The following is a 13,244-nucleotide window of genomic DNA, read 5'->3' on the forward strand; positions in this document are numbered from 1 at the left end:
TGTTCCTTCTTATGTGTGTGTGTGTGTGTGTGTGTGTGTGTGTGTGTGGTGGGAGGTTGACTGCTGTAGTAATAGGACTTGTTGGCAGGCCACCTTGGGCAATAAAAATTTGGCACACCTCATAGAAGCCTTTTGCTGAAATCAGGCAAAGTCTCTTCCCTCCCAAGACGGAGTCACTTTGCCCAGCCGTGGGAATAAAACCCAAGAATCTGGGCTGCAGCCTCCTCTCCAATCATCTCCAAAATCCCAGCACCCCAATAAATGGATGGCTGGATCCCACATAGAAAGATATGAAGCAACTTCTACTGCGTCAGAGTACTTATCCATCCGGCCAACATTGCCTCCCTGACCAGCAGTGGCTCTCCGTAGTCTCTTGCCCTGCAGCCCTGAGAGCCTTCACCTGAAATCCCTGCAGCCTGAACTGAGAACCCTCCACTCACAAAGTACATGCACTATTTCTTACCCTCCAGCTAAGCAACCAGAGCTGCAGATTAACTATTTGGAAAACTCTATGAAGAGGAGCAGGATAACACAGTTATTTGACAGCAAGGTGGTTTTACCTGAAGGAACAGCAGTACTGTTTGGGTGGTTATCGCCAGTCGACACAAAAATATCTTCCTCTCCTTCAGTGGATGAGCTGGAAGAAGAATCACTACTGATGTCATTCTCACTAGAACTGCTCGAGCTGGGCAGCAGAGCATACTTCCGCCGAGCCAATACCTCCCTTTTCTTCCGCTGCATTAAAATCCGCTCTTTTTGGTTTTGCGTCCGCTGGGAGGAGCTGGTTTTCACAAACCGCTTCCTATAAGGGAGCCTCCTCAGAGTACTGCTGCTATGGAAACAGGGCCTTTTCATCAAGAGCCCTGGAACAGACTCTGTCTCTGTCCGGGGCCACTTTTGGGGCCGAGTACCATGAGTTCTGCTTGAAGCATTCAACACCGGCCGAGCATGCCTCACAGGGGCCGCCTCCTTGTCCTCCTCCTCAGACGTTACTGTGTCAGAGTCTCCAAAATGCAAACTAGATGAAGGTGAAGAGACACAGTCACTAAAAGATGAGTCATTGTCTTCGCTTTGCGTATCGAGACGCTGCCTTAACCCTAAAATCCGGGGGTTCTCTTTTCCGCCACAGTTCTGAGCATAGGAAGGACCAGCCTGCTGGTTTTTACGCTTCTTGCGCATGACTATGGTTTCTTGCTCCGGGCGATTTCCATTGAGGTCCTTCTGCTTCTGAGAGTCACCACAAAGGTGAGAGAATTCATCCCCGACTTTGTTGGCAATCATCTCAACTTCTTCAGGGAAACTTTTGGCTGCCTCAATGGGCTGAGGAGGGTTCAAAAGGATCCCTTTCAGGCTCTCCTGGCTCTTTGGTGCACCAGAAGAAACGTCACTCTTCATATCCGCTTCGAGGGTATAGACTGTATTACATGTAGGAGTCCATTGAGACATGGGAAAACGGCAGGGAGGGCCTGACAGAAATAAAAATGGAAATATTAGAATAATGAACAATGCAAACACTAGCTGTCAGAAGAACATCCCAGTAACTAAATAATTCACTTCTTCCCCTTCGTAAGTTGCAGGAAAGTCTGTGGAAATCCAGTGTTTGGCACCTACCATCACAGGAAGTTATGCTGTGTTTTAAAACTCTATACAGTCATACCTCATGTTAAGTCCACTGCGGATTGCATCTTTTCAGGTTATGGACGCACCAAACCCAGAAGTCCTGGAACGGGTTACTTCTAGGTTCGGTGTGTCTGTAACCTGTGCACATGGGCAGAAGCGCTGTATTGCATCACGCACATGCACAAATGCGCCGCTTCAGGGTGCGGCCTTTTCATGTTGCGAACGGGCCTCCGGAACGGATCCCGTTTGCAACAAGAGGTACCACTGTACTTCATTCAGTAAGTGCATGCCAACAGCTTTTGAAACTAACCGGGTGCAAGCTGCAACCAAGTGGAGATTTCTGGTCTCAAGGAATGCAACTTGAAATCTCCACCACTCACAAAAGCTGTAAAGCTGTTAGCAGTTATTGAGCTTCTGGCATTCCCTTGTTATTCCTCATCAAGCCTTTTCCATAAGTAAACAAGCAAGCTCCTCTTTCAAAATCCCAGAAACAATGCTTTTTGGAAGGCTGTAGCAGCTACTTTTTCAGCCCCGCACACCCCCACCTCCCCTCCCGAGCAGCCTGTTTTTAAGCCTTTGCCTGTTTTTAATACAGTTTTGCTTTAGGTTTTCAGTTTTGCTTTAGGTTTCTGATGAATAGTACGGTAGAGGGGTGGATTGGTACTACTGGAAAGATACTGCTCAAAAGTAACAAATTAGGTTGCAATCCCAGTAGGAACTAATTCTGTGTAGAAATGGTTAGGATTGTGCCTTTCTTCCAATAATTTTGATATTATAGAATAGACAGTTTCTTGCCTTTTAGTATTTTTCTTATTCACTGTTTGTTAGTGGCTTGGGAAAGGGGGCTTTATGGTGGGGAATAGATACTTAAATCTCATTGATTTCAATGGGAGCATTTCAGCCTGATTCAGTACATGCTTTCAGTACTTATTTTCTCTGAAGTAATTTCCAGTTTATTAAATAGAATTTATCACTCAAGAAATCATGTGATAAGGATTACACCCCTAAGCATATCCTTAACTCTGGCCCACTGAAAATAGCACAACCAAAAAGTACTTAACTTTGGCTGGATGGTGCCCAGTAACTAGAAAATACAGTACTCTTATCCTATACAGTATCATAGTTCATTTAGCATTTACCGGTAATTACTGTGTTATTGTAAATGAGACCACCGCATTTTGCGAGAATGAACATTAGTACACCTGTTCTGTTGGAAAAACTGAAACACTTTGCAGCTAGTTGTTTTATTTCTCAAGAAAATGGTGTGGAAGATGTAGTTTTGGTTTTTAAATACTGCAATTAATTTCCAGGTCCGTAATTTTCTATGTCATTGCAATCTTTGGTTTCTTGATGCATAATTCTGGGCATGAACAAAGCCCAAAAAAGATGCTTGCATTTCTCTTTATTTTAAAATGATTTTTAAGGTACATTAAAAAAATCATCTGTTAAAAAAATTACATCAACATTCTACACAATGTGTCTCAATTGGTTTACCGACACAGTTTCATTTTGTAACATTTCCTGAAGGCTCCAAGATGTAATAAATATTGTAAGAGGTCAATCGGGTGTGGTGGCTTTTTTAAAATCCCATGTCGTTTTCTAAACAAGCAGCTTCTGAATGAAGCACTGGAAATTACTATTTCATTGTGAAATTTCTCACAGAATATGAAATGATTACAGCTGATCCTGAGCACCCTAAGATGTAGTGTGAAGCTTTTTAGTATAAATAGTTCATATTTTAAGATGCATTGTTTATACAGGGATTGCAGATTAGACTATACCACGGGTGTCAAACACAAGGCCCGGGGGCCAAATCTGGCCCGCCAGACCTCATCATGTGGCCCGCCGAGCGCCCCAGCCAGCGGAACCCAGCAGCGGGACCTTGCTGCTGAAGCGCCGCGCCGACAAAGTGCCGACAAACAGCTGGGGCCGGGGGGGGGGTAGAAAGGTGGCCGGAGCAGCGCTGCGTGGAGCGTCCCGAGCCACAGCAGGAGAAGGAGGAGGCAGCTTGCAGGGTCAGCGCCCGGCAGCGCCGCACGGAGAGTCCCTAGCCCCTGCGACGCAGCAGTGCTCTGTAGCACTTTGAATCCTCCTCCTCCTGCCACGGCTCGGCGCCTGGAAACGGCTGCTGCTGCTGCTGAAGCACAGACAAAGCACCCAGCAGCGCCGCGTGGAGGAGGAGGAGGATTCAAAGTGCTACAGAGCACCGCCGCCTCCTCCTCCTCTTGTCTCTCCTCCTCCTCCTCCTGCCGCGGCTCAGCCTCATGAACGTGAGCTCAGCAGCGGCTCAGCCTCACGAACGTGCAACTCTGAGGCTTTACGCCACGGGTGTCAAACACAAGGCCCGGGGGCCAAATCCGGCCCGCCAGACCTCATCATGTGGCCCGCCGAGCGCCCCAGCCAGCGGAACCCAGCAGCGGGACCTTGCTGCTGAAGCGCCGCGCCGACAAAGTGCCGACAAACAGCTGGGGCCGGGGGGGGGGGTAGAAAGGTGGCCGGAGCAGCGCTGCGTGGAGCGTCCCGAGCCACAGCAGGAGAAGGAGGAGGCAGCTTGCAGGGTCAGCGCCCGGCAGCGCCGCACGGAGAGTCCCTAGCCCCTGCGACGCAGCAGTGCTCTGTAGCACTTTGAATCCTCCTCCTCCTGCCACGGCTCGGCGCCTGGAAACGGCTGCTGCTGCTGCTGAAGCACAGACAAAGCACCCAGCAGCGCCGCGTGGAGGAGGAGGAGGATTCAAAGTGCTACAGAGCACCGCCGCCTCCTCCTCCTCTTGTCTCTCCTCCTCCTCCTCCTGCCGCGGCTCAGCCTCATGAACGTGAGCTCAGCAGCGGCTCAGCCTCACGAACGTGCAACTCTGAGGCTTTACGCACTTCTCCTAAAACGGACACCCGCTGCCTCACGCTGCACGGGAAATGCTTTTTGCCCCTGGGTCCCTTCGCGCTCTTTTCTGGCGCTGAATCAAGGCGGCGACCCCCCCTTCCCTTTCTTTCTTCCTCTCTCTTGTTCTTATTCTTTCTTTCCCTCTCCTTCCTTCTCCCTCTTTCTTTTTCTTTCCTTCTTTATTCCTTCTTTCCTACTCTTCTTTCTCTCGCCTCTTTCCTCCCTCCCTCCCTCCCTCCCACTCCCTCTTTTCTTCCTTCCTTCCCTCCTCCCTCCCCTCCCTCTCCCTCTCCTCAGAAACATAGGATGCTGCTTTATACTTCTGGCCCTTAAACCCTGGAACCAGGAGAGCAGCTCCAGTGAGTCAACCTCAGCCAGTCCCTTTGGTGAAGGGTGGTGGCTCACTGGCAGAACATCTGTCCTGCATGCAGAAGGACCCCAGCATCTCCAGGTACTAGTAGCTCTGCAAAGGTCCTGCATGAAACCCTAACAAGCCACCACCACCCAGTGCAGTTACCAAAAATCATTTTTCAATAAATTGTACAATAATTGTACATTCGAATATCTACTTGCCATTATTCTGACTATGTTTCTGCTTTCGGAGCTAGTTATTAATTACATTATTACAAAAAACAGTAATAATTGAATGCAGTGACAATAATTTATGATAATAAAGAGTGGACACATAGTCCTACAGATACAACCGGCCCTTTGAGGGTGACCAAACTGCTGATGCGGCCCCCGATGAATTTGAGTTTGACACCCCTCCTAAAACGGACACCCGCTGCCTCACGCTGCACGGGAAATGCTTTTTGCCCCTGGGTCCCTTCGCGCTCTTTTCTGGCGCTGAATCAAGGCGGCGACCCCCCCTTCCCTTTCTTTCTTCCTCTCTCTTGTTCTTATTCTTTCTTTCCCTCTCCTTCCTTCTCCCTCTTTCTTTTTCTTTCCTTCTTTATTCCTTCTTTCCTACTCTTCTTTCTCTCGCCTCTTTCCTCCCTCCCTCCCTCCCTCCCACTCCCTCTTTTCTTCCTTCCTTCCCTCCTCCCTCCCCTCCCTCTCCCTCTCCTCAGAAACATAGGATGCTGCTTTATACTTCTGGCCCTTAAACCCTGGAACCAGGAGAGCAGCTCCAGTGAGTCAACCTCAGCCAGTCCCTTTGGTGAAGGGTGGTGGCTCACTGGCAGAACATCTGTCCTGCATGCAGAAGGACCCCAGCATCTCCAGGTACTAGTAGCTCTGCAAAGGTCCTGCATGAAACCCTAACAAGCCACCACCACCCAGTGCAGTTACCAAAAATCATTTTTCAATAAATTGTACAATAATTGTACATTCGAATATCTACTTGCCATTATTCTGACTATGTTTCTGCTTTCGGAGCTAGTTATTACTTACATTATTACAAAAAACAGTAATAATTGAATGCAGTGACAATAATTTATGATAATAAAGAGTGGACACATAGTCCTACAGATACAACCGGCCCTTTGAGGGTGACCAAACTGCTGATGCGGCCCCCGATGAATTTGAGTTTGACACCCCTGGACTATACTTATCATCTTCCTACCTGTTTGCCGTCCCAGTGTAAAAATAACATAAACATATGAATGTGGGTTGCAGGAAAGGCTTTCATGTTTTCGAGATAATTCCAGTTTTCATATTTATTTTATAAAATCTCAAGTATAAAACTGACTTCTCTAATCCTAGCTTTCATTGCAGTTTGAAGAAATCTAACTAGTCATAGAGTCATAGTTGGAAGGGACACAAAGGGTCATGTAGTCCAACCCCCTTGCAATGTCTGACTCTTGTGTGTGTGTGTGTGTGTGTGTATCTGTGAAGCTGGTACAACTGAATGACTGCAATTTATGAAGAATTGTGATGTGATGCAGGTTATTTCTTTTGCCCAGTAGTGTAGCTCAAGTGGTTCAAGCAAGGGGGCATGGGTGTAACTTAACAGCCTTTGAGTGTGTTCAGAAAGCTGTGGTTATTCACTGCTTGACACAACCAGGAAAACTGTATGATGCTGGCTGTTTACAGACAAGCAGGGAAGGAGGAGCATTTTAAGAAAGAGCAGCACTAAAGGAACTAGGGAAAGGCTGAGGCTGAGGCATAGCTGGGGGGCCCACTGGGCGGCACTTACCACACCCGAGCCACGTGTCTCTCCTGGGAGTGACATGGTGGCTTGGGTGCCTGCAGGCTCCGCATGTGGCACCGCTGTGCTGAGGGACAAACTCCTACATAGGGTGACTTCTTCCTTTCTTTATCAACAAACAGTGGGAGAATCACGATCAACCTTGATGTTGCTATGTTTTATTTTGTGCATTTCTACTTGACCTTGTCAACAGATTATTTCTAAGGTGGCTCACAAAATTGCAATACTTAAAAAAAATACAAATATTAAATACATCATCACTATAAATGTTTTAGCAGTAGAGAAGTAAAAATCAATTATTGCATCATTTATAATTTATTATTATCCATCTTTCCAGGAGGAGGTAAAGGCATCATATGGCTCTCCCACTCCACATTTTACCCTCACAACAACCATGTGAGGTAGCCTTGATCTGGTGAGATGAAAGACGGTGATTGGCCAGGTCAAAATCACCCAGTAAGCATCATGACTGAATGGGGATTCAAACACTGATATTTCAAGTCCTAGTCTACCACCCTGACCACTGTACTAATATTATTCATCATCAAAGCAACACAACGAGTAGGCAGAACTAAGGACACCACAATCTTGGACAGAGGTGCAAGTAGCACTATTATTACCTGGCACTAACCTCACTGAGGACCTAAACCTCAGGAGCATCGAAAAACAGAGTCACCACACCCTTCACCACAGTAGGTAGGGATTTCCAAAGGGCCACCCCTGACTGGAGGGCAGAAGGTTCGTGCGGGACTAGGTGGCCCTCAAGACATTCTGGTCCTGAGCTGTGGGGCTTTTGTAAGTTGATGCCAACAGTCTTGGCTTGAGCCTAAAACCATTGAAGAAGTCAGTGAATCTTTTCCAACACCCCCTCCCCAATCCTCTAAACATCAGGAGCTGACTGAGCTTGACACTCCAGAGAACATCCTACATGATGTATGACAACTCTCCTAAGCAGACATAGAAACATATTCCACTCTGCAGCCAAAACTCAGATTCTCTTCTCTCTATCATGCCCCCTCCTATCAGCAGGGGTGGGAGACCTATTTCAGCCCCAAGGCCACATTCTCTCATGCATAACCTTCTGGAAGGCTGCTGCATATGAATGGTGGGCAGGGCACAAAAGTGGGTTTGGGCAGAGCAATGGACATGGCTCTTCCCTTTATACCAGGGATGGGCAAACTGGTGGTCCTGTTTGCTGATCTACAACTCCCATTATCCATGGGCTGATGGGAGTTGGGAGTCCAACCACATATGGCACCCAATCTTCCCTGCTTTATTCAAGGCAAACAAAATTCAGAGGTTTCTACACCTACCCACATTTCTCCATCCAGGTAAGCAAGAGGTCTCATTACAGTTCAAAGACACATTTCAGCCAGGCAAAAGCACTCAAAGAGGACACAGAGCAGGGCCAGTGAAAGGTATGGTCTGGGTAGACCACCCAATTTAAAGTGCTAGTATGAAACTTTTAGAGGACCAAATTGTATGAGGAAGCCTACCTGAGCCCTAAGATCAGCTTTGGAGTTTAAGATCTGAGTGGCAGATAATAGGGAAAGGGCCTTTGCTGGGGGCAGTACAGATGCATAACTCCCTCCCTAGTAAGATCTGTCAACCCCCCTCTCTTGCCCACTTATTGTAAAGACCTTTCTGTTCAACAAGGTATGACCCACCCCTTCCCAAATTGGGCAGCGGAGGTCTGGAGACTCATTCAATGATGTGAGCTGGCAGAGAGGCCCAGGAGAGCCTCGGCTGACAAACCATGCACATTGGCAGTGATACTGGGTGGTACCTGAGCTTTACTCAGAATAGACTCAGTGAAATTAATGAACATCACGTCAGTGCCATTAATTTCAGGTCTACTTTGAGTAAAATGCTTTGGATGCCAAACCAGAGAGTAAAAACACTGCAAAGTTAAATAACTAACACTGGAGACTACAAGAGGTATTGCATAAGCCATACTTGTAAGCCAGTTGTTAGCAAGGGTTCTTTACAGGCCTTTCCATGGGCAATGCCTCTGCAAGAGATTCATTCCACAGAACAGCTGCAACGTCTAGAACATCACCATCCCCTAGTGGTACGTGGGATTACCTGGGGGGCAGTAAGAGGCAAGGGGGTGTCAGGGGGGTGCTGGAAGTAACTGAGGCCAAATCTGTCATCTCCATATTTACTTCAGAGCTAACTCCATTCAAGTACAATAAGGAAACTGTACCCATTTCCAAACCTGTCTTTGAGCTAGAAGAGAAAAGTGGGATGTTGTTGACAGACAATGGAGTGCGCCTCTGGGGGTGAAGTCAAACCGCTGTAAGCACCGAAGTGACCTACCTGGGATGCAAGCCTGGGCAGTATGCAAGCAGGTCCTGGGCTGCCCAAACCAAAGCTCCCCTCCCCCTCTTAGCCTCAATGATGTGGTTCAAAGGAAAGCAGAGCAATACGTTTATAAGCTTTTTGTCACCATTTGGATATGCTGCTTAAGATATGTCTAAGTGATATGAGGGATCTTCTTTTGATAGAAATTCTATATTAGAAATCCATGTTCAGGTATATTGAGGAAGTTGTGGTAGTGGAGAAAGAACTACCTGAGCTACAAAATGACTGAGCTGAAGCCAAAGATTAAGAAATCATACAAGTTTTGGTTACAAAAGGAAATTTCTGATTGCTCTCTGCACTATAGACAGAGGTTAAGAAACTCCTTGCTGCATTTCCAACATGAATCTTGATGGAACACAGTTTAGTGCTGTTGTCCAACTTCTCCCCAAGCAAAGAAATTGACTTCCAGATTACTAAATGTGGTGATTTAAGAAGACTCTGCTATGTGGCTTTAGACCAGAGAGTGAGAAACTGGTATAACTTCATCAAGCCCATCCATTGCATTCAGAATTTATGGAACAGTGAAGGAGTTACTAAATGTGATATCTAAGAAATGACGCTCAGACTTTGAAAAGCTGGTAGCACTGGATTAAGATAATCAATTTTGTTGAATTAATTAAACTACAGTAGTTCTAACTGGATTTTGAATAAACGTGCAATTAATTGTTCGTTGAAGTTTATTGTGTTTTCATCTTCCTTAGTGGGTCATGCACACAGCTATTCTGAATAATGCTGCTTATATGGTAGGGAACACTGAGTTTATGGAACCAAGGGGGCGGTGGCCCCAAAACCACTGATCTATAAAGTTGCAAAGACATGTGTGGAAAAGACTCCTGCAATCACATGCAATTCCAAGCCTTCAAATGTTACAGCTGTGCTGTGGAATGAACCCATAGAAAAGCAGTTTCTACAGGTGTAAAATACGTTAGGAAGGCACCACATATTCATGTCACTATGTGACGGGGACTACCTCTGAAAATTGATTCTGGACACGGATTTTCCATTTTTAAAAAAGCTTATTTTAAAGGGCAGCAATAACCAGAAATGAAAGGAAAATCTTACCATGAATTTCTATTCCCAGAGGCACCTGAAGGACAGCCCTTCCATCTGGGATAACTCTTCTCTCTCACTGGTAGGCCAGTGAGAGGGAAGAGTCATCTTAGATGGAAGGGCTGTCCTTCAGGAGCCTCTGGGGAACATAGCTTTCTACTGGTATGGAAGATATCAGCATACAACAAGAGTTAAAGCTAAGGAAGAAGTGGCAGCATCTACCAGGGTTTCCATTTGAGCTCAGACTTTTATAGTTTGTATTGCGGCAATTCAGAGTATCGGCCTAGAGCAGGAATGGGGAATACGTGATCCTCCAGATTTTGCTGGACTATAACTCACATTATCCCTGACCAATACTGGCTGGGACTGATGGGAGTTTGGAGTCAAGCATGTGGAGTGGCAAAGGTTGCTCACATTATTGGTGCTAACGTCACAGATGAGGTTGATGCTCCGGCTTCCTACACCCTCAATGGGCATATTGCAGAGGAAGGGAAGTGGACTAATTGTTACTGACTAGCACCACAGTAACTGGTGCTTCCATTGTGCTGTACAGTAGCTTGTTGCTAGGTAAGAGACATTATGATCAGGGTGGTGGAGTTGCACAATTGCTGCAAACTCTGTACTGTAGTGTGCAAGTCACAGTCCCTGTGCTTGGGACTTCTGGCAGCATTCCTATGATAGCATGGCTGGCTAAGTTCAGAATATTGAATGCAGATCACAACAATATCAGAGGCTCCATGTTACCCATCTTGGCTGCTCATTCAGACATAAACACAGTTTTACTGGTTTGCCGCCACCCCCCCACCCTTTCTGTTTCAGGTTGGTGTGTGTTGGCTGCTATCCAACTGATGCTTTTATTAGTATTCATGGATAATCTGTTTTGCTCTGCTGTGTTATGTTTTTGTTATACTGCTGTTTTTAGGAGACTTGCCATGTCAACCCTGGTAGAAATGTGGCATGCACAATTTATAAAAAAAATTATAAAAATTTAAGGACAGCCCAATTTTCTGGTCTCATTGCTACCCCAGTTGTTTTCCCCCTACTGCCATTTTAATAGTAGCAGTATTCAGAGTGGTATATTAACAAGTACTTTCATTAATGTACTGAAGACCAAGCACCACAGCAATCCTCATCCGTTCACATTGGAGAGAGCTGCTCATATATCACCAGGATTAGTTAGTAGCACTGCAACAGTATTAGAAATTCTGATAGATAGATGGATACCACCAAATGGCACTTTAAACCTGGGTTATGGTTGCCACAATGGAATAGCTAGGTGCCGTTTTTGTTCATTTTTTTGTTTTGCAGTCGACTTCATTATCATTATCATCATCATCATCCCTATCATTTCTATATCACTTTATATTTTAAAAAACAAATCTCAAAGCCATTACCAACCTATCAAATAAAACAATCCAGAATAAAACAATGACATATTTCAGATCCTTCTCTAAGTGACTTTTTGCTTTCCCCAGCCGTCATCCAGAAATTTCCACCTGGTCGCAATTGGACCTGTGCGAGTCGCAAAACATACCTGGCACCAAGCTAATTTTGAACACTCCTATACAAACTTTACCAGCTTACCCCAATTATTTTGGGCTACAGGAGAAAAGGTGGGGTATAAATAAATATATTATAACAACAACAACAACAACAACAACAACAACAACAACAACAACTTCACTCAGTCCCACCAAGCATGACCATACTGTGAGCCAAAGCATCTGGATAGTGGAAGGCTGGTCTATAGTCCTATATCTCCTGCTATGGACCCCTTACGATCCTGGAGTGGTAGTGGTGGGGGGATAAGCAGATCACCACCAGTCATTCCAGTTAGCATCAGGGGATCTCTTACTATCATGTGCAAGATAGAACTAGACTATCATGTAACCCAGGGAGGGGGGAGCTTACCACTTGGGAGATTCATTCACATGAATGACACCCCACTCAACTTTGTAGAGAGAGACACAATACATTGAGTCCTTGTTAACATGATTTCCTCACCACTGTGACCCACCATTTCAGGACAGACCAGATGGCATATAGCCAGTGTGTTTAACTAACAGCAGATCCACAGCCAGACACAGTAGTTCTCTCATCCCACTCTATGCATATACAGTATATGTTGTGTATATAAACACAATATACTCTTGTACATTTGCCCTTCATAATCTTCTCACCACCTTCACTCCCCCAATTGCATGCAAAAATTGAACCTTGATTTACATTAAATTTACCTCCAACCTGCCTGGCAAACAGATTTCACAGTACAGTTAACATGTGATTCCACAAAATATATACCCTGGGAGGACAACAAAGCTTGCCAAGAACCAGAGTTGCCACATAATCCAACTTGCTACATGGCCTTTGACAATGTACAAAGATACCACCAGATATTTTATTTTGAGCGGGGAGGAGTTAAGATTGAAATGCTCTCATCCTCTCTCTGTCCTACTACATTTAGATTTCTGATTCCCACCCTGTTCCCATGCTGAAGTCGAGGCTTTCCATGTAGTTCAGGCACTGACCCACCCCAGACCAGCTCAGATTCAGCAGGGTCGGTCCATTGCATTTGTTCAAATCAAATTTCAAGCATTAATAGAAGGGCTACACATTGATAAAATAAGGACTCCAGGTCACAAGAGTAATTCACTCCTCTCCAACCTGCAGACAAATTGTGAACAACATTTGGTTTGTTAATTTTGTATACCAACCATAGCACAAAAAACCTTAAAACAAATTACAGAGCAATCTTCAACCACTGCAAATACAGTATTTCATCTTAGTCCTACTAGAACCCCATACAACCACCCCAAGTCCCAAATCCTGTTCTCCTTTTCTTCAGGCTCTCTTCACATCAGGGCCATATACTTAAGCTTTTACTCTCCATTCATCAGAAGTCCAATGCCACATCCCTACTCTGTTTTAGAATCCACATTCCATTCACAAGCAAACACTTAAGTAGGGGGATAGAATCCACTCTGAACATGTGACAGAAATAAAAGGGGCTGTGTTGAAAGTGTGTCAAGAGATACTGTATTGAGTTCACATTAAAGCATCTTGGGCATATTTTCTCTAGGGATAGCATACAGCAAGTGATCACCCTAAGTCTTGCCCTTGGGTCATTCCATATCAAGTGATCCTTTTTTTCTCTCTCATGTCATCCAATTTTTGTCATATTTT

General features: G+C 45.5%; 1 protein-coding gene across 8 annotated transcripts in view; it reads right to left on the reverse strand.

Annotated features, from left to right (window-relative positions):
* The window catches only part of RNF111 (ring finger protein 111), a 62,132-nt gene that overhangs the window by 45,282 nt on the left and 3,606 nt on the right, over positions 1–13,244 (reverse strand). For all 8 annotated transcript variants that reach the window (XM_088656835.1, XM_035131180.3, XM_035131178.3 and 5 more), the window contains exon 2: positions 561–1,466. In XM_088656835.1, the coding sequence (XP_088512961.1) occupies positions 561–1,466 (906 nt within the window). The remainder of the gene's footprint in view (positions 1–560; positions 1,467–13,244) is intronic.

The sequence above is a fragment of the Zootoca vivipara genome, chromosome 13 (assembly GCF_965207765.1).
Source record: "Zootoca vivipara chromosome 13, rZooViv2.hap1.1, whole genome shotgun sequence".
NCBI classification, from domain to species: domain Eukaryota; kingdom Metazoa; phylum Chordata; class Lepidosauria; order Squamata; family Lacertidae; genus Zootoca; species Zootoca vivipara.